The 22444-nt window shown below is 43.7% G+C and overlaps 1 protein-coding gene and 1 long non-coding RNA gene across 3 annotated transcripts in view; one reads left to right on the top strand and one right to left on the bottom strand.

Moving 5' to 3' along the window:
- The window catches only part of APBB1IP (amyloid beta precursor protein binding family B member 1 interacting protein), a 103371-nt gene that overhangs the window by 55578 nt on the left and 25349 nt on the right, over positions 1-22444 (top strand). For both annotated transcript variants that reach the window (XM_019933293.3, XM_004314263.4), the window contains exons 7-9: positions 3501-3660; positions 4827-4948; positions 17659-17745. In XM_019933293.3, coding sequence (XP_019788852.1) covers positions 3501-3660; positions 4827-4948; positions 17659-17745 — 369 coding nt within the window. The remainder of the gene's footprint in view (positions 1-3500; positions 3661-4826; positions 4949-17658; positions 17746-22444) is intronic.
- The window catches only part of LOC141278099 (uncharacterized), a 48559-nt gene that overhangs the window by 1303 nt on the left and 24812 nt on the right, over positions 1-22444 (bottom strand). The window contains exon 2 of the long non-coding RNA XR_012330394.1: positions 3940-4155. This is a non-coding gene — a long non-coding RNA (uncharacterized lncRNA). The remainder of the gene's footprint in view (positions 1-3939; positions 4156-22444) is intronic.

The following is a 22444-nucleotide window of genomic DNA, read 5'->3' as shown; positions in this document are numbered from 1 at the left end:
ATGGATTAGAAAGCGGAAGTTTTTTCGTGCTTGAGTCATTTTACTCTATATCATATGGTGTTAGTATGAAAAGTACTCAGCTTGCTAATCGCCTGACTGTGACTTAGGGTGTCATGTGTTGGTATATAGCTACTCTTCAGCTTGTAAATGTGAAGAAAGCTGTGAAGAAGACTAAATATGATTTCTTCTTGCTAAAAGTCATCAGCCTTCTCTTGTTTTTTTTCCCCCTAAGTTTTATAATTGTGGACATTGGTAACTACATATGGATTAAATTTAGTTTGCAGTTTCTGCCAAAAAAACCCCCAACCCTTTCATAATTGCATCATTGTCAAATTATGTGATTTAGTTTTTTTTCTCTCTTTGAAAGCAAAACACCAAGCTATGTTTTATTTTCTCAAGAATTCCTAAGCAAGAATGAAATGTGGTCAAACATCACTGATTTTTTCATCAGGAAGATTGTCTTCTAAATCCTAACACTGGTAGTGTTTCTTAGGACGTGTAACTACTTTATAGCAATATTCCTCAGCTGAGAGCAGCAGGTATGCCTTCCACAGAAAATAAGCCATGGTCATTCCACTATTTGAGGCATTTGTTTTCCACACAACCATCCACGTCTGATTTCTCTGGTCAGATGAATGGGTCTTTGACATTGTAGTAGTTGGGCCTATTGTTTCATTATTTTATTTTATTTTTTTAAATAAATTTATTTATTTTTGGCCGCATTGGATTTTCGTTGCTGCGTGTGGGCTTTCTCTAGTTGCGGTGAGCCGGGGCTACCCTTCCTTGCGGTGCATGGGCTTCTCATTGCGGTGGCTTCTCCTGTTGCGGAGCATGGGCTCTAGGTGCACAGGCTTCAGTAGTTGTGGCACACGGGCTCAGTAGTTGTGGCTCATGGGCTCTAAAGTGCAGTCTCAGTAGTTGTGGCACGTGGGCTTAGTTGCTCTGCGGTATGTGGGAACTCCCAGACCAGAGGTTCCCCACTGAACCCCTGTCCCCTGCATTGGCAGGCGGATTCTTAACCACTGCGCTACCAGGGATGTCCTGGGCCTGTTGTTTTAAATACATCAAAAGATGTACATACAGGGACTTCCCTGGTGGCGCAGGGGTTAAGAATCCGCCTGCCAGTGCAGGGGACACGGGTTCGAGCCCTGGACCTGGAAGATCCCACATGCCGCGGAGCAACTAAGCCTGTGTGCCACAACTACTGAGCTTGTGCTCTAGAGCCTGTGAGCCACAACTGTGGAGCCCGTGTGCCACAACTACTGAAGCCTGCATGCCTAGAGTCCATGCTCCGCAACAGGAGAAGCCACCGCAATGAGAAGCCCACGCACGGCAATGAAGACCCAACACAGCCAAAAATAAATAAATAAATTTATTTTTAAAAAAAAAGATGAACATACAACAAAAACAACTGTCCAACTAGACGTTTCTGGGCTACAGGTTTTCAAGGGAAAAAAAGTATTCTTCGGACAAGCCTGGAATAATGGTCTAATTTGAATGGTTCCAGGAGGAGGAAATGCACCTTTATTGCCCTGATGTCTGCATTTGAGTCTTAGGTGTGCAAGTGTGGGAAGAGCAGATGCTAGGTGTGCTTCGACTTGTGGTCCTTGCCTGCTCTTCGTCCAGATTCTTATCACCATCCACACCCTTGGTTGCTCTCAGTAACTCTGCACAGAAATCCACAGGAATTGCATTCTTCACTGTTAACTACACACTGTCTTCAAGATCCAGTTGGGTGGGAGTGGGACCAGAGGGGCAGTTTCCCTGCTGCTCAGAATCTAACCCAAACTTTGGGGGAAGGAAGAAATGTTACCACTTGTATGACCTCTCTCTTCACTCCATCTAAACACTTTTTTAAAATAATGATGAGCCTCATATGTGAATAACCAGGACCAACCTTAGACAGACAGAATAGGCAGAACTTGTCTCTAACTATCTCATGCTTCTCTTTTCAAGTTAGAATAGAAGTTTAAGCAAGAGTGTCAGGGGGTTCTGGTTGACGATGTTGCTTCTGGGAATTCTCTGCTGGCGGCCTGTGGAGTGACTGCCGGCACTGCAGGCTGGAGTTTGGGCAGGGATGGTCTGGAAAGGGAAAGGCAGCCCTTCCTTCCCGTGTGGCACTCAAAGATGGACTCTAACTAGAGCTAACTCCCACTTAATCAGGGAGGGTCAGTGATCTTGGCAAAGAATAAAATAAGAACGTAGATCTTCCCAGAAGGAGTTATGGAAAATCTTCCCTTAAACATAAGTGTCTAATAAATGTGGGCTTCATGGGCACATTTCCACTGTTCCTTTTGAAGACTGGATAGATAGCACCGTTATAACCTGTAGCACTCATAACTAACAACTGCCGGAATTAAAAATATGCTACAGGGCTTCCCTGGTGGCGCAGTGGTTGACAGCCCGCCTGCCGATGCAGGGGACGCGGGTTCGTGCCCCGGTCCGGGAGGATCCCACATGCCGCGGAGCGGCTGGGCCCTTGAGCCATGGCCGCTGAGCCTGCGCGTCCGGAGCCTGTGCTCCCCAACGGGAGAGGCCACGGCAGTGAGAGGCCCGCGTACCGAAAAAAAAAAAAAAGCTACAAATACACATGTATCAAAGAAAATCCAAACCCTAGCTGATTAGTTGTTGAATTAATTCTGTTATGTTACATCAGAATCATGGTCTCTCTTAGGGATCAGAAGTTTTAATAACCTTGACAAGTTGTCTGGGAAAAATCAGTGAAATCCTGTGCCCTTAGGAGTAAATTCTCACACCAAACCGTCCAGATTTGGAATAAGGTAGCTACCAATTTGACTGTGAACTCAATGCAGTAAATTTGTTTTTAATCAAATGAAAAGTGCATTAGGTCACTCATTGGCCTGCATGCCTCCATAATAGCGCTTTCTCAGTCTACATTGATCTGGCTTAGTCCGCCTCTAATCTCAAACGTGTCCTGCTGTGACACCACCTGCCTCTCAATAAGACCCCTCGGTGACGACGCTGTCACTCTGCAACTTCCGACCTTCAAAGAATTGTAGATTAACCAACTTGGTCTTAACCTGTGTCATAGAACTCTCGGGTTGCATGAAATGGGACCCAACTCCAGCTAAGCAGGACAGAAGAATTTATTATAAAGGTACCGGCACGGCTTTCAGCTAAGCAACGCTTCTGGGCTCTGAGATGAACCGGAAGAAGTAACAGACAGATGTCAGGGAGGCCGGCAGGCAGCACTTCTTGGGTTGTGTTGGTTTTCTCTCTCCCTCACCAGGATGCAGAGTCTCTGAAAGCCGGGCAGGGACTTTGCTTATTGTGTATTTATTTCTGTTTTTGTGAACTGGTTTCTTTCTCTACGTTTATATTCCTGGCACCTTAAACAAGTGCTTGGCATATGAGTGAGTTTGTGGGACACCTTCTTACTTAAATTCGCAGAAGAGATAGCAGCATTGAAACCTTAACCTCAGTGGGTGGCCTTCTACAGTTGCTTGAATTTACTGGCTGCCCTGTGGCTTTATCCTCAGCTCGTTGTCAAGGTGCACATGAATGATAACAGCACGAAGTCACTGATGGTGGATGAGCGGCAATTAGCCCGAGATGTTCTAGACAACCTTTTTGAGAAAACCCATTGTGACTGCAATGTGGACTGGTGTCTTTATGAAATATATCCAGAACTACAAATCGGTAAGTCCCAGTTCCAGCAATTGGCTGTACTCCAAAAAACCTGTGAGTTTGCTTTATTATGGGTTTTGGTCTATTGCGAAGAAGAGTTTGGTTCAAGGCTATCAAGACTCCCCCTGCAGCACTTCCCTTAGGTCAGGTTCAATGCTTGCCTCTTCATTTATCTGTGGCAGAGACTCGGATTGGAGCAGGTGGCCAGACCTTGGGGAATGTAAGCATTATTGCTGCTCCTTCTCTAGCAGATCCGAAAGGGAAAGAAAGTGACAGGAGGATACTTCTTACCGCATGATTAGCAAGCTGAGCAGATGGTCGGAGAGCCTGGGTGTCTGTCAGCCGATGTCTCTTTAAAGTTTACTTCTTTATACTCTAGGGTAACTCTGCCGCGGGCCTCACATCACTGCCCGCTCACTCAATGTCTGACACTTTGTCTAGCGGAAGAGGCTCAGCCCCGAAGAGCAAAGGACAGTGGATAGACGTTGATTGAGTTTTTTTAAAAAGCTAAAAAGCAATTAAAGAAATACTCCTGTTACTTCTCATTCTTAATACCACTCATAGAACAATTGTCTCCTGGGAGAGCCTGTTGGAATACAGAAATACATGTTTTAGAAGCTTTGGGTACACATCTTTCTGGAGGAAGTGGTCTGCACAGAAATAACCTCTTGAAGTTTTCTTCAACTCTGTGAGTCAAATAGAGAATTGAAAGCTCTCTAAAGGAAGGTTTAGGGTTGGTTCCGAAATATATTGTTTTTTAGCATTTTAGGGAGTGATGTTTTATAGTACTCATCACTTATCTCACAATTTCTCACAATTTCATTCAAAGTTGTTTACCCAATTATTGCTTAATTGGCCTCCTTCCATATAGGATGTTGCCTCCACCTGGGGCTATTTAAAATAGTCAAAAATTCTAACATGAAATAAAGAGCAATGGCTGACCATTATCGCTACATTGTAGGTTCATCTGCCATGTTTTTAATGGAAAATAAGTTGAAGACCTGAGACTGAAGAATACACATAATAGAGATGTTACAGTGTGACATCATGTAAGAATTAGGAATTTCTAGAAACTGATGAGAAGTATGAAGCATTGTGTTAACTCAACACCAGCTTATTTCTCTGTTGGAAACCCTGATGTCTTGGGTCTGAAAGAATGCTTTTCCTTGTTTTATCAGAAAGGTTTTTTGAAGACCATGAAAATGTTGTTGAAGTCTTATCAGACTGGACAAGAGACACAGAAAATAAAGTGCTGTTTTTGGAGAAGGAGGAAAAATACGCTGTATTTAAAAACCCCCAGGTAAGATAACTTGTATATTGTTAAACCATATAAAATATCCATTTTTTAATGTCACCTGTGTACTCACCAGCTCATTCATCATCTCACAAAATATCACAAATGTATTCCTTTCAAAGAAACACAAACAACTCTTAGGCCATACGTAAACTAAGAGCCCCTTGAAGGATTCAGAGAGAAAATAATCCATTTTGTTTCTTTTGATTCAGCATCCAAAACATACCTCTTTGTTGACTTATCCTCCTCTTCTGTCCTTATAGCTCGTTGGCTACGTTAATCCAATATATGTGACGCACTCTGAGCCATTAACACTTCATAGTTTAAAGATACCCTGTTCTTTATTGTTCATATTTGGTGCTTATGGATGTCGGGATAAGTCAAGAGAGTGCCTAGAAAATGTACAACTCTACGTACAGTCTACAAAATAAAAAGTGTTGTTCTCCATGTTTGAAAAAGCTTCCTCAGATCATGCGTACAAGGATGTCCTAGACTTGTCCCATGGAAATCTCCAGCCAACTGTCTGCGCATGGCGGGCAGGGAAGTTTCCTCACACAAAGTTGTGTTCAAGCGCTCACCTGCGAAATCTGTTGGAGTTAACCAGGTGAAGAGTAGAGTAGAAGCGAGCATCCTAGGCGGGGTGTGTGTGCAAAGTCCGAGAAGAACGAGGGAAGTTCTTTTAGGTCATGGGAAATTGTACAGCTGGACCACGAGGAGGAGGTAGGGACAGGGGTGACAGTGCATTCAGATAAATTGTGGAAAAGAAACTGATAGAAATAGCATATTGGGGGCTTCCCTGGTGGCGCAGTGGTTAAGAATCCACCTGCCAACGTAGGGGACATGGGTTTGAGCCCTGGTCCAGGAAGATCCCACATGCTGCGGAGCAACTAAGCCCGTGTGCCACAACTACTGAGCCTGCGCTCTACAGCCTGCAAGCCACTACTACTGAGCCTGTGTACCACAACTACTGAAGCCCACGTGACTAGAGCCCGTGCTCCGCAACAAGAGAAGCCACTGCAATGAGAAGTCTGCGCACTGCAACGAAGAGTAGCCCCTGATCGCCGCAACTAGAGAAAGCCTGCACACAGCAACAAAGACCCAATGCACCCAAAAAAATAAAAATAAATTAAAATAAAAAAAAAGAAATAGCATATTGGTTAAAATAAAAGCAGGTCAGAAATGAATGTTTCCAATCACCAGTTCATGCAATCATGATTGTAAGGGGTTCGTTTAAAATATATTTTCAGGCTGTTACTCAGTTTTTAACATTTTGGGGTTTTTGGCTGTGTTGGGTCTTCACTGCTGCACCCGGGCTTTCTCTCTGGTTGTGGAAGCAGGGGCTACTCTTTGTTGCAGTGCGTGGGCTTCTCATTTTGCGGTGTCTTCTCTTGTTTTGTGGTGGCTTCTCTTGTTGCCTAGCACAGGCTCTAAGCTCACGGGCTTCAGTAGCTGCAGCACGTGGGCTCAGTAGTTGTGGCGCACAGGCTTAGTTGCTCTGCGGCATGTGGGATCTTCCTGGACCAGGGATCGAACCCGTGTCCCCTGCGTTGGCAGGTGGATCCTTAACCACTGTGCCACCAGGGAAGTTCCAACATTTTGTTATTTTTATCTTCTCAAAGAACCAGTTTTTAGTTTCATTGATCTTTGCTATTGTTTTCTTCATCTCTATTTCGTTTATTTCTGCTCTGATCTTTATGATTTCTTTCCTTCTACTAACTTTGGATTTTGTTAGTTCTTCTTTCTCTAGTTGCTTTAGGTATAAGGTTAGGTTGTTTATTCGAGATTTTTCTTGTTTCAACATTTTGCTGTTTTTAAAAACCCAGCCTCAACCACTCATGCCTGCTTTGCCTGTTTAGCTATATTCTATATTTCTTTTATATGAAGCTGCATTTTCTTGCCACTATGGGATTCATTCAACTTTGTGGTCATGATTGAGGGGCATGGAGCGTGCCCCACTCTCTGTGGGTGGAAGAGCTCAAGTCTAGGGTTCGTTCTTGCAGAAAAATGATTTATGGAAGTAGGGATAGTGAGTGAATTGTCATCTGCAGAAGCTTATTAGATGACAGAAGATTCTGAAGCCACTGACAGTGTTCCAGGGTATTGTTCACTGCATTCAGCCTATAGTGTGTTGCGTTTATTCCCAGCATCCCAGTGCCAGTGAGAGCCGGTGGAGGTCCGACCCCGCTTAGGACTCACGGATGCTGGAACAGATCCTGGTCTTCCTGGCCGGCAGCCATGGCATCAGGCCATTGATTTACACTCACTTCACTCTCTAATACTTTGCCACAAGCCCCAAAGCTTTAGGAATAGATGCCAAACAAGCATAATTGTCTAAGAATCAAATAGAGATAAAATTTAAAAACTTGAAAAAGTCTGAAAAATGGTCCCAAAGGCTTGAAGATGCATAAAAACTAAGCACTACTAAATACTTAGTGCATCCGAATCACTAAGACCTGAAAAACAAGTGGTGGGGGAGATTTTGAATCAACGTGTTGTTTCTGCTGTGATTTTGTTCTTGATCAAATTGTTTTTTAACAAAATCATGTGGTCCTAGCAAGACCTCCTTTGGACTGGAGAGCAGCAGGAACAAGATGATCAAGGGCTTTGTAGATCGTGTTAAAGACACTGGGCTTCGTCCTGAGGCTTGCAGGGAGCCGTTGAAGAGTGTTGAGTTGAGGGAAGATCAGTGTGATTGCACAGCAGAGAATGGATTTGGAGAAAGTAAAAGTGGCAGCTGCCGTGTGATGGAGAGGTGGTTACAGAAGCCCGGAAAGAACAGATAACGATGGACTGAAGGGCATTGGGAGAGACTCAGGAGGTAATGGAATTTTGCAGAATATGGTGACCGCTTGGATGCTGGTATAGTAAGGAGGCATAGAAGCAGACACGGGTGACACTGATTCCCCGCTCGGGAATTAGATAGATCCTGATGCCCTTCCCTTCGGTAGGAAGCATGAGAAGAGAAATAGGTTGGGATATAAACATGATGAACTAGATTTTAAACATTGCTGAGTTTCTCCTTCTCCTTCAAAAAAAAGTCTCATTTCACCCTCCATAAATTCAGCATGAAATGTACACATTTTTACTTTCGTGTTTTCTATCAGATGGGCAATATTTTACCTATAAACGTTACTAGAGACATGCTTCTAAATTTTTCCTTGTGTTGTTTTTCTCTTCTCATGAGATGAGTAAAAATCTTTCTGCCTTTGACATCCCCATCTCACCTGTTCTCCAACTCCATGGTATTTATTTACAAGGAAAAAGAGAATTGACTGGATTTTGGTCACTTTCCCAATATCCCCCCCAAACTTACCTTGCATTAAGGGACTTTCCTCTGTGATTGTAAAAAAACTTCTAGAGATGAAGATAGTGACAGGAGCTGACTTCTATTAGATAGTATTGGAGATAGTATTGGTTCTAAGTTCTTAAGATATCAAACCTAAGAACTTTTTTTCTTTCTAACTTTTATTTGCGTTTATTTTTTGCGGCATTTATTCCCGGGCCAGAAGTTTCTGTTTCTTCAGTTTCTTCTGGGATATCTTTTTCTTCTGTGCAGCCTCCTCTTCTGGTTTAAGAACAATCTGTTCTTTTTCAGTAAGGCCCATCTCAGTGTGGCAGGGAGAGCTCGTGTATGGCTTGGTCTGACCACGAGCTCTGTAAGTCCTGCACTGCATTGTGCGGGCTTTGTTCACCTGGATTTGCTCAATGACCAGAGAATCTACATCTACGCCCTTAAGTTCAGCCTTACTCTCTGCATTTTTGAGCATGTGCAGTAAAAATTCAGCACTTTTTTTGGGCCACCGACCCTGCGTCCAGCCCCACTGTTTGGCCTGGGCACACCTACCAACTCCGCCATTGTAATGACAGAATGGCACACGTTGCTTCTTTATAGTGACCTCCTTCAGATACTTGGTGGCTTTTCGGATACGCACACACGTATTGGCCTGGGCAGTTTCACGAGTGTTCTTAAAGTGAGCACGAAGAGTTGAACCTCTTGATGTGCGTGATTTTGTGGGGTTTTCTGGATCAAGTGAATAGCAAACCATTTTTAGAGGTCACCTCAGGCCGCTTGCTGGAAAAGCCTAAGAACTTACTTTCATGGGAGTTTATAACAAAAGCTACGTTTTATCAAATGCAGAGGGATAAACTGACGATCCAGGGAAGGAGGGAAATTGCTAGAAACTATTAATAGCTACTCTATGCTAGGCTAGAAGCTTTGCAAGTATTATCTCCAATCTTTACAACTATAAGAAGGATATATTGCTATTCCTCTTTACAGATGAGAAAACTGAGATCAAAGATAGAAAGGAAGCCTTTGTTTGATCTTAAGACTCATTGGGGACTTTGATGAGTGGTTTCCATAGGTTGAGTCTTCTGTTCAGAGCTCTCAAGACTATAGGAAACCTGGAATGAAATTGGTAGTGACTGAGGATGTCCTCAGACAAGGTAAATTGAATACGGCTAGCAGGATGATACCACAAATGGAAACAACTGATTCAGAAGTTACTACACTGACTCAGTTTCCCACAATGAGAAGAAACTGATTGCCAGAGGCCCGGATCAGAATAAGCCCCCATTTATTCTTTTGCTGTCTCTGTAATAGTGGATGAATAGGCCTGGCCTGGGCCACCATTCCTGAAGAACCGTGTGCTGACAGTCACATTGTTTTACATGGTAAATGACATCCTCTGCGCCCTTAGAGACAGTGGTGCCTGCTCTCATAGGTCTGCAGGTGTAGATCCCTGGAGTGCTTGAGAGTTCAGATTCTGTCTTTCTCCTTGGAATCTGCATTCATGACTCCAAAGTCAGTCTGTTCTTGGCCTCCCCATAGCCTGTTTGTTATGTAAAATACGGATTAGTATTTGCAGCTTGACTGAGAAAGAGCTTCTGTGGCCCAGAGTATCAGTTCTCCTGGAAAATTACTAAACCATACAAAATTATGTAAAATTTCATGAAATTTTACAACACTGAAATCCTTAGTACTTAATAGGATTCTCTTACAAACTACTTACCTGCGGGGATAAGTCTAGGCAGGCGGCAGTAAAATGAATGCAAAGGGGGGTTTTGAGCTCAAATATTAGAAACAACCATCAATAAAGATTTGGGGACATCAGTGGTGTGCTTTGCAGGCACACATGCAAAGCACCGCCTCCACCCATGACTTGAAAAGTGATGTTGTTCACCTGTGTCTCAAGTGTCACCTGCTGACTGTGTGGTCTTAGCAGGCTTTCTGATGACACCTGAATTCAGCGTTTCTATTTGTACAATGTGATACGGCTGTACTTCCCACCTTGCAAGGTTAAATCCAGCATGAAAACCGCTTGCAATATCGCGACGTTATATATAAAAGTCAAGTCATTTGATGCCAACCGAAATTCAGCGGTCACCTATAAGAAAAGATGAACTGAAGCATATTAAAAAAATTTAAGAGTTTATTTGAACAAAATTCGATTCGAATCCGGCAGAACCAAATCAGAAGTCATTAGGAGCACTCCTCAGCTAAGAACCAGGGGAGAGACTTACAGAGAGAAGGTACAGAAACCAAGAAAGGAAATTATTTGATTGTAGCCTAGGTAACTGTTTGTGATCGGATGCCCTTAGGTTTCGGTTTTTTGTAACCTTGAGGCTTAGATTTGGGTTTGCTTACGTAGGCTGCCCGGCACTGGAGTCCCCGCAGTCCAGTGGCCTCCTTGTCTAATTAATTTAACAAAAGTTATCTGTAATAAGGTGACGGAGAGAAACCAGATCCTGCAAATTTGTGGACCAAAAGATGCTTAATTAGGAAGGAATTTCCCCAGGATGACTGGTCTATACTTAGAGAGGTAATAGCAGATCACTTCATTTTTATTTTTTTTAATTTTTTAAATTAAAAAAAAATTTTAAACCTTTTAAAAAATTTTATTTATTTTATTCATTTATTTTTGGCTGTGTTGCATCTTCGTTGCTGTGTGAGGGCTTTCTCCAGTTGCGACAAGTGGGGGCCACTCCTTGTTGCGTGCACGGGCCTCTCATTGCAGTGGCTTCTCTCATTGCAGAGCACGGGCTCTAGGCGCGCGGACCTCAGCAGCTGTGGCACACAGACTCACACGGACTCAGTAGTTGTGGCACACATGCTCAGTAGTTGTGGCACACGCGCTTAGTTGCTGCACAGCATGTGGGATCTTCCCAGACCACGGCTTGAACCCGTGTCCCCTACATTGGCAGGCGGATTCTTAAGCACTGGGCCACCAGGGAAGTCCCAGATCACCTCATTTTTAAAGGAGGAAAAGCAGAGTCATGAATTCTCCTGCTGGCTGCTGTTACACCCCACCCATTGAATAGCTACTTTGGGACATCACTGGTTTAGCTTCATGCCCAAGAGGAAGGAACCACATAGGAGTCTCACTCGTGAACCTTGAAGAGGATCCAAGACTATCAGTGGTTCTTCAGAGCTACTGCTGACTCCTGGGTGTGCAGACATTTCCATAACTGGCACTGGGGATCGCTTGGTCATGAGAAACTGCTCTACCTGGAACTTTTTAACATGATTCTTGAAAGGATACAGGGGCATCTCATGGAAGCATGACCAGGCTTCTCGGGCTGGCACTGGAAAGGAATATTGTGGGGACCACAGTCGAGAGCATCTTTGCTCCGGATCTCCCTCGGACCTCTAGCTCCTGTCCCTCTGTCCCTCCACAAGCTGTGTCCTCTCCCTCCTTCTCAGTGACCCCCTTACTCTCTTCCCACACAGCCCCTTATGGCTGACCTCTATGAAGCCTGCCTCTATGAATGAAGATCAAACTTTTGTGCTTGCAAACCCCCTAGAACAAGTTTGAGAAGTGATGTACCGCCTCACACATTTGTATGTTGACATGCAAAAAAATGTTTCAGAACTTTTCATCGCAAGTTTAAATAGATGCCGAGAATGCAGTGTCCAGCGTGTTATCAGTTCTGGCATTTTAATAAGCCAGCCAGTGGGACCGAAATGCAGTTCCACGCCATTTGATTCCCGGCAGCATCCGTTTACAAAGCACACGAGTAAGCTTTTTTTTTAATAGACTATTTTTTTAACATAAATTAACTAATTTATTTTTGGCTGCGTTGGGTCTTCGTTGCTGAGCGCAGGCTTTCTCTAGTTGCGGCGAGGGGGGCTACTCTTCATTGCGGTGCGCGGGCTTCTCACTGTGATGGCTTCTCCTGTTGCGGAGCACGGGCTCTAAGCATGCAGGCTTCAGTAGTTGTGGCGCATGGGTTCACTAGTTGTGGCTTGCGTGCTCTAGAGCGCAGGCTCAGTAGTTGGGGCGCGTGGGCTTAGTTGCTCCACAGCATGTGGGATCTTCCTGCACCAGGGCTTGAACCCGTGTCCCCTGCATTGGCAGGCGGATTCTTAACCACTGCGCCATGAGGGAAGTCCAGATAATAGACTATTTTTAAGAGCAGTTTTAGGTTCACAGTGTAGGGGAATAGAAATACCCTGAGGTTAGGGGCAGAGTAGGGACCCTCTAAAGCATGGAGTCAGGACAGGGACCCTTTTGCCCACGTGGTCCTGCCTCTTTGGGGTAAAGTAGGTTGGGGCAGTAGAACCTTACTGTCCTAATTAAAGCAACTTTGTTGACGAAGCAGCTGAGTTTCTCCTAGTTTCTCAGTCTGGTTGGCGTTAGGAAAGTTCCTCTTCCCAGTTGACTGTAATCACAGGGTGGTCTGCTCATCCTAAAAGAGTGCCAGATGTTCAGATGAACAAATGAAACTCAGCCGTAACCCAAAGAGTTTTGTTTTCCCAGCTGCGTTGACATACAGCTCTCACTGGCAAAGACCAGTGGGGGCCCGAAACCAAAAGAGATGCGTGAGGCCTGAGGTCTGTGTCTGGAGAGGGAGACAAACCCTGGTGTTAACATTGGCTGTTCTTGCTAGGAGCCCGAAGAATCTCATTTTCAGAGAAGGTATTGGGAAAACATATTAATGTAAGGTCGCCTGCTTGCTGTACAGCTGTTCATTTCTTTTAGTAACATCCTTTATGTTTCTGACTTCAAAATTAATATCAGTTTATTGGGAAAAAAACTGAAAAGTAGAAGAAAGGAAAGTTAAATCATCCACACATTCCGACAATCATCACTATTGATATTTCAGGCAATTTTCATTCCGTTTGTTGTTTCTTAACCAAAATTTGGTGGTGGTGATGGTTTATTTGGTTGCACGAGTGAGGAGCAGAGAGAGAACCACAATGTCACACTTCCCCTCGGGTGTAGAAGGGTACCAGCCACTGTGGGGGAAAATGACCTCATGGCGTCCCTCCTCTTTTCCAACCTCCCTGTCCTGCCAAGGTTCATCTCTGACCATCCGGGACCAGGCCCAGCTGGAAGGAAAATCATACAGGCGTCACATTTACGGCCTCCAGGAGGGGCTCCTATTTTAAAAGAAAGTCTGCTCTTGACTTCAGTGCCCCAGAGCCCCTGAGCAACCAGTGTGGGCATGTGTATCAGTCAGGGTTGGAGACATGAACACAACCTCAGAATCCCAGTGGCTTAGAGTAGCAGGTGTTTCCTCTGTCTGGGGCCTGCAGGTCGTCGGGTCCTCTGTCCACGGCTCCAGAATGTGCGTCAGATCCAGGGAGTTCACGTGCCTCTTCTTGTCCTCGGACCAGCAGCCACCTTGACACACTCTCCTGGTGAAAGGCGAGCGCGCCGGAGAATGAGTGGAAACACACAACGCCGCCTCTCAGGTCCTCTGCTTAGATGGAGGCACTGTCCCTTCCACCCACGTTCTGTTGGCCGAAGCAAGTCACGTGGCCAGACCCAACATAGGGGGGCAAGGAAATGAGCTCCGGCCATTCTCGGGGGAGGCACTGCACGGTCATCACTAGATGACGGGCATCGGTGAATTCTGACCCAGGGCGGAAGAGAAGAATTGGGAGTGATGGTCAGGTCTTCATCAGGTGTACCCCAGCTCTAGCCAGGCTGCTTGTTCACAGGTGCTCCAAAGGCACCCAGTATTTTTTTTAAATTGAAGTATAGTTCATTTATAGTGTTGTGTTAGTTTCAGGTGTACAGCAAAGTGATTCAGTTATACATACATAGGTACATATATTTTTTCAGATTATTTTCCATTACAGGTTATTATAAGATGTTGAGTAGAGTTCCCTGTGCTATACAGTAGGTCCTTGTTTACCTATTTTATATATAGTTCTGGGTGGATGTTAATCCCAGACTACTACTTTATCTGTCCCACTCAGCCCCCCATCCCCTTTAGTAACCATAAGTTTGTTTTCTATGTCTGTGAGTCTATTTCTGTTTCGTAAATAAGTTCATTTGTATCCTTTTCTTTAGATTCCACAAATAAGTGATAGCATATGATATTTGCCTTTCTCTGTCTGACTTACTTCACTTAGTATGATAATCTCTAGGTCCATCCATGTTGTTGCAAATGGCATTATTTCATTCTTTTGATGGCTGAGTCGTATTCCATTGTATAAATATATATCACATCTTTATCCATTCATCTGTCGATGGACATTTAGGTTGCTTCAAAGAGCCCCAATATTTATCTAACTCTGGGCCTTTTTCCATGCTTTTCCTCCTGCCCTGCACGCTCTCTTTATTCCTTTTCCCCTACCTGAATATGAACATCTCTCAAGGCAAAGTTCCAACTTTGACCTCCTCTGTAAGTCTTAATCATCTCAGTTCACAGTGAGTTCTTCCTCTCTGAAAACCTATAGAACTTAGCTCATTTTGCATTTATGCAGTGTCTTATATGGTTCCCCCATCTACAGATATATAGCCGTCTACTTATATTTATCTTTTCAGTGTGATAGAAAGATTCTTAAGAACAGTGATATTTTACATGCAAAGGGCACTCACAAATATTTACTCGTGGATTGATAAGTGTTTATTTGATTTACTCTTTATTCCAGAAAGGCGATATTAAAAATGAAACATATTTGCTGTTTCTGTCCTATCCTGCTGCTCTCAAATCTTGCATTTTCAGAAGCTGTGAGAAAAAGAGGCAGGCTGTCACTGAAAGTCTCATTTCCCATTTTAAAGTTCCCTTACTGTTCTGCTCAGATTGTCCCCAACAGATAATTAACTTTTGAATTCTGCTGCTTGCTACGGAGCACTCCAAATTCTTACCCAAGAGCAATCCATCCTTTCTAAGGACTGCCCTGCGTGATCTCCAGCTTGGATTTTCTTTGTGTTTTTTGCATTTTCATTAAAACAAAAACACAATATAGCACTATCACTTGGAAGGGGGAAAAAAGGTATTCAGAAGCCGAAAAAGTGAGAGGGGTCTCAGAGAAGACACGGCTACGTCCTGACCCTCCACGATAACTTCATAAAATGAGACCCTTCATGTTTAGAAAGGCTCTTCCTTCATTTGTCCTGCAGAGGGCGACACGTGCCCTCCTTTTCCCAGATGATGATGAAACACACATGCCCTGGAGTCTCCCTCACGGTCTCTGTCCATTCTTTCAACTCATACAGGCTCACACTTTTTCTAGGGCCCTAAAGCAAGTGTGCTTGCTAGGAGCACACTCTGCATTCACTCTCAACTAGGTCATCACTTTTTGTTTGTTTGTTTTTGGCAAAACACACATAAAATACACATAGAATTTACCATTTTAACCACTTTTAAGTGTGCAGTTCAGTGGTATTAAGCCCATCCACACTGTCATACTGGGTTCTCTCCTATGGTGTTTAGAGCATTTTAATGCTCAGAAAAGTCATGAAAAACTCAAAGCTCTGGCACTAATTGTCCTTGGGCAAATCACTTAATCCTTCTGTTTCCTTATCTGTGAAACAGCAATCGCACCTACACTGTGGAGTTCCTGTGAGGATGAAATGACAAGCATACCTGTAAGGCCTCAGTGTAGAGTTCTGGCAGGTGGCATACGTTACATATCACATTAGTCACCGTCCTCAAGCCAAACACGTAAAATTAGAATCGTTTCCAAGCCCTATAGAGTAATCACACTAATTCACACTATGCGTCCTTTCAAATAACACGTAAAAGTTTCTTTAAAAACACATTAAGGCTTCCCTGGTGGCGCAGTGGTTGAGAGTCCGCCTGCCGATGCAGGGGACACGGGTTCCTGCCCCGGTCCGGGAAGATCCCACATGCCGCGGAGCGGCTGGGCCCGTGAGCCATGGCCACTGAGCCTGTGCATCCGGAGCCTGTGCTCCGCAATGGGAGAGGCCACAACAGTGAGAGGCCCACGTACAGCAAAAAAAAGAAAAAAAAAAAACATATTAAAAGATAATTCAATAAGAATTATGGAAGGAGTTGTACTTGATTTATTTCCTCTGTTTAAGTTAGCAAGTTGCCATTGTTATGCATTGTATTTCTAGGAGATCTCCTAATTCTGCAAATTTTATTTGCCTGCGGTTTGCTTCCTCTCTGTCCAATACACTCTGTTCTCAAACTTCAGTGTAAGTAAAAATCATCCAGGAAGTGTGTTGGAGTGTAGATTCCCAGGCCCCCTGAGATTCCGGTTCCGTAGGTTGGGAGCCCAGGAACATGCATTTCATGGAGCATCAAGGTGGTCTGGGGATCACACTTGGAGAAACACCCCCATCGTGTCAATAAACATTTGTGTTTAGACTCAGGAGGGTCCTTAATTTAGTCACTATGCACCAGGAGTATACGTTCTAGTTTTAATACATTTTTTTCAGGCACTATCTTACAGACTCTACATTTCCACATAAAAGTGCTAAATACTTTGACTGTGGCAGTGGTCACGCCTGACACAATCCACAAACAGATGTTCCAAAGAGGTAATCATGGGAGAGGGCGAGGGTCCTGCTTCCCTGAGTCGGGAGCTGCTGGAATTAGAGTAGGTTTAGTCTCTCTGCCCTTGAACTTCACTGACTTCAATTTCAGGGGTAGTGTGGTGTGGTGGTAAGGGCACACACATCATACACACTCAGCCCCTGGTGTTCATTCAGGGTGCAGTGCCCTAGCTGTTTAACCTTGCTGAGCCTCGGTTTCCTAACCTGTAAAATGGGGGCACTGTCACTTACCTCACAGTCTTGCTGTTAGGATTGGGGGTGATGTTTGCAAAGCGTCTGGCTGAGGATCTGGCATGTAATAGGTACCCCCCTAAATCGTGAGTGCTTCTAAACTGTGGTCTTTCTTTCTTTTGCTAAGCTGGTTCTCTTTCCAGAAATGCCCTTTCTGCTTCTCTCTGTCCTTAGAAGTTGCCAAGTAGCAAACTTTATGTTGTGATTGACCCACGTCGTTTTTAAAAATTAAAATTAGTTGCCAACGCTTATAAAAATCCACATTTCATGCTTCTCTAGATAAGCCAGAATCTCTAGAACTCAAGGCCTTGGGATCCTACATGGTGATCAAAGGCCTGGGACATGGGACACGGGCTCTACCATCCTCCGGTTCTGGGCTCTTCCAAGGGCACTGGGGTCTCCCAGCTTCCAGCATTTGACTCATGTTCTAGACCATGGAATTTAACAATTAAATGACATTGTATCCTTTGCTAGTGGTCTCTCTCTTTGCTTGTTTCTTCATTGAATGTGCACTCTGGGAGGAAGGGAAGGTGTTACTTCTGACCAGCAGTGGTCAGCACTTAGCAAGTCCCTCCATAAGCACTTGATTGACAGAGACCATACACTGTGGTCGACAGTTTACTTCCTCCAGGTATGTCTCCTCTCTCCAGCAAGACTGCGAGTTCCGTGCAGTGGCTACCATGGTAATGAACACTTACTGATCTGACCTTTTACTATTTTATTTAGAATTTTTACTTGGATAACAGAGGAAAAAAAGAAAGCAAGGAAACAAACGAGAAAATGAATGCGAAGAACAAGGAGTCCTTGCTTGAGGTATGTTTAATTTCGTAGAGTAGAATAAAAGAGAGTTAACTGTATTTTTAAATGATTTGCTTCTCAGAACAATGGGCGATTCTGAGACACACTGAAATTTTAACTTGGGGTTTTAAAATCAAATCATTACTAAATTATAGCTATTTAGACAAACTGGTTCTTGGAGTCAGTTGTTAAAAAGTTTTGCTTTCGACAATATATTTTACTCTTCATGAAGTTGGATTCATAATTCTTGACTAAAAGACATGAATCCACATAAAACTCATCTCTGACCATATATTTCATTGCTTATGTGCTCCACAGTCAGGCGTGACTTCTTTGCAGTGAATGCTAAGGTGCCCTTCCAGCAGCCGGGTGTGGTAGAAAGTGTGAGACTGCAGTAAAGAGATCTGATCCGAGCTTGCCTCTGCCTGTTGAAGGTCATGTGTTATTGGGCAAGTCCAAGAACCTTGGTTTCCTGTATTGTATTGAATTATTACAAAGACTTAGGGAGGCAGTGGAAACACAGCATGTAAAGTAACGGTACACATGTCTGGATTATCACTTACAGGGCTGTGTTCCAGAAGTTCATTTGACGGTTGATTTTCTGAAACTTCTAATGAGTTTTCACATAGCAACTTTGCTCAAAATCGAGGCTCTGTTCCCCGACCCTAATGCAGATGCACGCCAGATCACAAATGGGCATAGGAGCCCCAGACAGATTTTTGTTGTCCCCGACAGCATGTTGACCTTTTCTTGAGTTAGGAGATTTGGGGCTTCTCTTGAAAACTCAGAAGACCTGTTGACACCTTGGCTCACATTCCCATCTGGAGCCAATTCACTGATGCTAAAGGGCACCCTCTCCCAGGTACCAAGGCCTGCCCAGACCCCTGCACAGGGTTCTAGCCCTGCCAGCGCTCCCAGCCCTGTTCCCGATGGAGCAGGCCCTACAACCTTGCTGCCATGCACTCCCAAGGTCCTGGAGACAGGCTACAAGTTTTGGTTCCTGGGACCAAGAACACAGTGGGTATTTCCCAGGGAGGCCAACGGTGGGAGTGGGGACATTCTTTCTGCAGAGAGTCTCTTTCAAAGAGTCTCCAGGTTGAGTTGAGGGAGATAAAGCACCAGGCATCCCCAGCAGCAGGGAGATTCAGGTCTGAGCATCCCCAGCAGTGATGGACACAGACAGACATGGAAGGGGAGTGAGCAATTTCCTGACACAGCCCTTGGCTGTTAATCAGTGCTTATTGCATCAGCAGCTGTCTGTAAATCAAGGACTGGTTATGCCTTGGTTTATACAATTGCCTGAATAGGTCTTGTTGGAAGACTTCAGCAGTTTTTCAAAAGCCGGATGGGAAAGAAAATACAAAGCATGTTATGCTGTGAAAAATCAGCATTATCCTGCTTTCGAACTTGGACCCCAAATCTGCTTGAATTTAAGAGATCATTGAAGGGCTCTCGCGTCTGCCGTGCATGCCTGGGCACCTCGGAGCCCCTGTGGTTGGGCCCCAGCCCGGGGTCTCCCACCACACGCGAGGCCAGATGTGGAGGCATAGCTTGGAAAACTGGGACGAGAAACGTTTTGTGCCAGATCGCTGCTGCTTATGTGCGGAGACAGAGCAGACCTCCTGGGGAATGACATCAACGCGTGAGCCTCTATGGAGACCCCAAATTTAAAGCAGGGCCTGAAAAACTTGGCTGATGAGTTTGCCAAACTTCAGGATTATCGACAAGCAGAGGCTGAAAGAGTTGAAGCCGAAGTAGTCGAACCTTTGCAAGCTTCTGGAAGTGGAAGGGAGCAGGACCCTGTGCCCCCCATGTCCTCAGCCTGCCTTTTGTCTGTGGAAAAACATTAGCCAAAGAATAAGCTTAATCCGAGAAGTGAGAAATGCAGAAACAAAGGAAAACAGTCAAAGGAGACCAAATTATAATAGTTGAGTCATTAAGCAAAGTCAAGGACCTTTGGTTCCTCCTCAAGGGCCATAGATCACATTCTGCGCCATATCCTGTGAGCTGTCTTATAGGTACTGAAAACCCCACCAGGTGGAAGAAGTTAACTACATGATGACCAGACTGTAGTCATGACATAAGCTGCCACAATTCCGAGAATCGGCCTCAAAGAAATGGAAACAAACCAACCCTGGAACTAAAGGTTAACTGTACCTAAAACAATCAAGATGACGCTGATCAGACCACCGATGATCAATGTCAAGATGACGGTCAGAGCTGACTGTGCTGCTTCTGCATGTAACCCCCTCCCTGCACCTATAAAAGCTCTTGCCCTCTGACTGTCAGTGGGGGGAGTCGGCCTTTGGATAGGCGTCCGTCCTCCCCACCGGTTGCCGGCATTCAAAATAAAGCAAAAGTTTCCTTTCCACCAGACTGGCCTCTTTATAATGACTTTTGAGCAGCAAGCAGCTGGACCCCACTTTCGGTTACAGAACCACTGTAAAAATGAAAGCAGATGACCTCAAAGCAACATTAATGGCAAAGAATTGAGGAGCTAAACAGTTAACTCAGAAAGAACACGTCAGAGAAACCCATCTGATTGACATGTTATTTCACAGGCAGAAACTGAATTACAGAGACTTCCCTGGTGGCACAGTGGTTAAGAATCCACCTGCCACTGCAGGGGACACGGGTTCAAGCCCTGGTCCGGGAAGATCCCACATGCTGCAGAGCAATGAAGCCCGTGCACCACAACTACTGAACCTGCGCTCTAGAGCCCACGAGCCACAACTGCTGAGCCCGCAAGCCACAACTACTGAGCCCGTGTGCCACAACTACTGAAGCCCGTGTGCCACAACTACTGAAGCCCGCACGCCTAGAACCTGTGCTCCGCAACAAGAGAAGCCACCGCAATGAGAAGCCCGCACACCGCAACAGAGAGTAGCCCCCCTTGCTGCAACTAGAGAAACCCCGCGCACAGCAATGAAGACCCAATGCAACCAAACATAAATTAATTAATTTTTTAAAAAGAAGCTGGATTACAAAGAGCTACAATGTATGCTACTAGAACAACTCGTCATCTGGAGGAAACTACTGACAATTTTGAAAAGCAGAAAACAAAGAATATAAAGACTATATTTTCAGAATTTATCACTATCGAAATGTTATTTCACGGCAAAGCTTTAGACGTCTCCACTACTACCTACCAAAATACACAAAAGATGGGTGAAGAAGATTTAGAGTTTTCTGAAATTCTCTGTATCCACCAGATTGTTCATCCCATTTAGATATCATAAGAGCAAATTCAAAGTCACGTCTTCAGAGATCAGTGTCAGCTAAGTGTGCATCTGGAACAGGACAGGTATCCACCTGTTGACTAAGAAAGGATCAACAAGCAGAAGATGATGATGAAGAGGATGAAGACTTAGATGTTACAAACGAAGAAAATGAAATTTCTTAAGTAAACTTTGCACATCCATTTTCATCTTAAAGGACTCGGAATCCAGAATTACTAAAACTGTAAAACTTTATACTGGCTTGATACGTTAAACCTCAAAATGAAATCCTACTGGAAATGGAGGAATTATTAAAGGAAATTTATGCTGACCAAAAAAAAAAAAAAAGAGAGAGAGAGAGAGAGATTATTGACAAGGCAACTAATACCAGCTAAACTGGGGGAAACTGGGAAAGATATGAACAAAGATGTCACCCAGATCCACTACACATACATTTACTTGAAGGATGCAAAATTAAGTTTATTCTGCTTTTATGAGACTGAATGAAAGGACGTTGAGAGTTATAAAAAAGCAAAGCCAAAAATAAGTTTGAGTGTTTGAACTGAAAGATAGAATAATATGTAATTTTCTTGTACTGCTTTTAAAAGAAATTTGTTAAGAATTATATAATTCTATGCATGTTTTGATTTTTAAACATCTGCACCTAGAAAATGTACTTTGTCACTATCCTTTTCTGATACTACAGTATTAATAATTGTCTTCTTTCTTCTTTGATAAGAAACTATCCCCCGAAAAGGAAATCTTGCCATTTTTGACAACATGGATGGAACTTGAGTGCTAAGTGAAATAAGTCAGACAGAGGAAGACAGATAGCTGTATGTCTCATCTATGTGTAGAATCAAAAAACAAAAAACATGAAATCACAGATACACAGAAGAGATTTGAGGTTGCCAGAGGCAGGGGTAGGGATGCATGAAATGGCTAAAGGGGGTCAAGAGGTACAAACTTCCAGTTATAAAATAAATAAGTCCTGGGGATGTAATGTACGGCATGGTGACTATAGCTAACAATACTGTATTGTATATTTGAAAGTTGCTAAAAGAGTAGATCTTAAAAGTTCTCATCATAAGAACAAAAGGATGTGTAACTGCGTGAGGTGATAGATGTTAACTACACTTACGATGGCGATCATTTTGCAATATATACATACATCAGATCATTAGGTTGTATACTGAAAACTAATACATATTCTATATCAATTGTATCTCAATGTAAAAGAAAAGAAAATTATGCCAAAAATAAAATATTAATGTACAAAATATTTTATGTATAGAATTGTATATTTTAATTTTTCCATTTACTAGCAGTGAAACAGTAATTTTTTTTCACTTACAGGTACAGGAATAAGTTTTCTATTTATCAACTTACAGTAACAGAAATAGACTTTATGTAATGCTTTCTTTTATAATATACCAAGATTGTACTCACAGCCTTCCTTATGAAGTTGGGGCTATCGTTACTCTGATTTTGCAAGT

Source organism: Tursiops truncatus, chromosome 2 (assembly GCF_011762595.2).
Source record: "Tursiops truncatus isolate mTurTru1 chromosome 2, mTurTru1.mat.Y, whole genome shotgun sequence".
Classification (NCBI taxonomy): domain Eukaryota; kingdom Metazoa; phylum Chordata; class Mammalia; order Artiodactyla; family Delphinidae; genus Tursiops; species Tursiops truncatus.
Note: the sequence above shows the minus strand (reverse complement) of the source record. Positions and strands in the feature narration are given on the sequence as shown.